We start from the raw sequence: 2,770 nt of genomic DNA, 5'->3' as shown, positions 1-2,770 counted from the left end.
AATAATGGAAAATTATGATTGTGAAGCAAAATGGTTAGAGAAAATTGTAAATGCATAGTCAATTGACTCTATGACGATCGAGTTGAAATCCTCTAAGCCACCAGCATCACATCGAGCCCAATGGTCAATTATATCCTTGGTTCAAAGGTCAAAGATCAAAGGTCATCCTTCTCTCACTATCTTTAAAAAAACCTCAATTTTTATTATAAAATTAAATTCAATATTGGTATAAATATATATTACTAATGTAAACTATATGACTAAAATATCTATTCAATACTTTTTATTTCAAGATTTATGTCAGCTATTTAAGAACTATAAGTGTTCATTTAATTATTCCATGTTCAGCATCAACAATGGAATTCTCTTTTATTATTTTCATTGCTCTTACCACTCTCCTCTTCTTTCTTTTCAAATTTGCAACTCGTCAAAAACCCAAGAGAAAACTCCTTCCTGAGCCATGGGGACTTCCTATCATAGGACACATGCATCATTTAATTGGTACACATCTTTGTTTCAATATGTATTTTCTTATATAGGAATCAAACATGTTTCATTTGCAGTGTTTAAATCCTAAGTGATCACCACTAGATCATCTTGATGGTTTTGTTTTGATCTCTACATATAAATATGCTTTTAATTAATTGCATCCATGCATGGATAACGCATGTATTTTGTATTTTTGTTTGTTTATAACTAAACAAATATACATCTATTGACAAATGGATATAGGTACTTTGCCACATCATGGTCTTACAAACTTAGCCAAGAAGTACGGATCTTTTATGCATCTACAACTTGGTGAGATCTCCACAATCGTGGTGTCCTCCCCGAAATTGGCCAAGGAGGTTTTGACAAACTATGACTTAACATTTGCAGATAGACCCGAAAATTTAACTGCTGAGGTTGTCGTATATCATAGCACAGATATCGTCTTTTCTCCGTATGGTGAATACTGGAGACAGTTACGTAAGCTTTGCACCATAGAGCTTTTGAGTGCCAAGAAAGTGAAGTCGTTTCATTCTCTTCGTGAGGAGGAGTGTTGGAATCTTGTTCAAGAAATTCGATCATCTAGGTCAGGGAGACCTATCGATCTTTCCCATAGAATTTTCAGTAGGATCGCATTAATAGTAAGTAGGGCTGCATTCGGTGAAGGACTAAAGGACCCAATAGTGTTTTCAGATTTGATGAGGAAGACATTAACAGAAATGGGAGGTTTTGATGTGGCTGATATCTTTCCTTCCAAAAAATTTATTCATCATCTTTCAGGCAAACGGGCTAGGTTAGCCAAGATACACAAAGCAGTTGAGAATATAGTTAACAAAATATTTTCTGAAACCCTAAAAAAACAGTGCAACACATCCCATGAAAGCTTTCTTGATATTTTGCTAAGAGTCAAAGATAGATCTGAGTTTCCTTTGACGATTGATAATATAAAAGCAGTCCTTTTGGTAAGTTTTCATATACCAAAATATATATATATATATATATATATATATATATATATATATATATATATATATATATATATATATATATATATATATATATATATATATATATATATATATATATATACATACATACACACACATACATACATATAAGTATTTGTTATCGTATTACAAACATAATGGTTTAATAATGATATAATACAGGATGTGTTTGCAGCTGGAGCGGACACCTCAGCAGCGACAGTTGAATGGGCACTTTCAGAAGTGATAAAAAGTCCCAGAGTAATGGAGAAACTACAAACCGAACTAAGGAAAATTCTAAATGGAAAAGAAAGGATCCTAGAGGAAGACATCCGAGACCTCGGCTACTTAAACCAAGTAATCAAAGAAACATTGAGGTTGCACCCTCCAGGGCCTTTGCTTATGGCAAGAGAGTCTAGGGAATCATGTGTTTTTGCAGGGTATGATATACCCAAAAAGACCAAACTTATAATCAATGCCTTTGCAATAAATAGGGACCCAGATTACTGGAAAGATCCTGAATGTTTTATACCAGAGAGGTTTGAAAACAATCCCACTAATATGGTTGGTGCAGAGTATGAGTATCTCCCATTTGGAGCTGGGAGAAGAATGTGCCCTGGAGTAAGCCTAGGTTTAGCCAATGTTCGACTCCCTCTTGCTAATATACTTTATCACTTCAACTGGAAACTTCCCAATGGAGAAAAGAATGAAGATCTAGACATGTCCGAGTGCTTTGGTGCTGCTGTTCATAGAAAGTATGGATTGGTTTTGGTACCAATCAGCGGTTAATACAATTATTAATGAGTATCTATGAATCTCTAAGATCAACAAATGTGCATGAACAATAAAAGACCATTATGATTGTAATATAACTATTTTGTATTTGGGTCATTTCACATTTATAATTATTTTCCAAGGTCACTACAATAGCACATTTTCTTTGATAAAATGGTTCCTAGTTCCATATCATAAACAAAATTTTTATTTATGTTTCATAATTTTAATTTGTAATATATATATATATATATATATATATATATATATATATATATATATATATATATATATATATATATATTATCAGTAATTTATAACATTTATATATTAGGACAATTTGATAACTAATAACCAAGTTCAAATTAGTTTTTAATTTGATATCTCAACAAAAATTTAAGAGGTTTTACCATACAAATTTGATAGAATTTTATTCATTTTGAAATCCATTTTTCCTTCTACTTATTCTTCTTTTAATTCCTTATTAAAATAAGTTATTTTTTGGAACGACAATCAAATGA

At 31.6% G+C, this 2,770-nt stretch overlaps 1 protein-coding gene across 1 annotated transcript; it reads left to right on the top strand.

The window, feature by feature from the left end:
• The first annotated feature begins 356 nt into the window (after nt 1–356).
• Nucleotides 357–2,343, top strand: LOC145051203 (germacrene A hydroxylase-like). The gene is made up of 3 exons (XM_078999313.1): nt 357–501; nt 733–1,451; nt 1,659–2,343. Exons 1-3 carry the CDS (start codon nt 357–359, stop codon nt 2,262–2,264), a joined length of 1,470 nt encoding a protein of 489 aa, XP_078855439.1. The 3' UTR covers nt 2,265–2,343.
• Nucleotides 2,344–2,770: the final 427 nt, after the last annotated feature.

The sequence above is a fragment of the Lactuca serriola genome, chromosome 5 (genome assembly GCF_051521515.1).
Source record: "Lactuca serriola cultivar US96UC23 chromosome 5, Lser_US96UC23_V15, whole genome shotgun sequence".
In the NCBI taxonomy this organism is placed as follows: domain Eukaryota; kingdom Viridiplantae; phylum Streptophyta; class Magnoliopsida; order Asterales; family Asteraceae; genus Lactuca; species Lactuca serriola.
The sequence above is the reverse complement of the archived record's forward strand: the minus strand, read 5'-3'. Positions and strand labels throughout refer to the sequence as shown.

Bases quoted from the DNA above. Each gene is read 5' to 3' on its own strand.
- LOC145051203 (XM_078999313.1), top strand. From the start codon at position 357: ATGGAATTCTCTTTTATTATTTTCATTGCTCTTACCACTCTCCTCTTC. The intron at 502-732 runs GTACACATCTTT...AAATGGATATAG, and splicing joins ACACATGCATCATTTAATTG to GTACTTTGCCACATCATGGT. The intron at 1,452-1,658 runs GTAAGTTTTCAT...GATATAATACAG, and splicing joins ATATAAAAGCAGTCCTTTTG to GATGTGTTTGCAGCTGGAGC.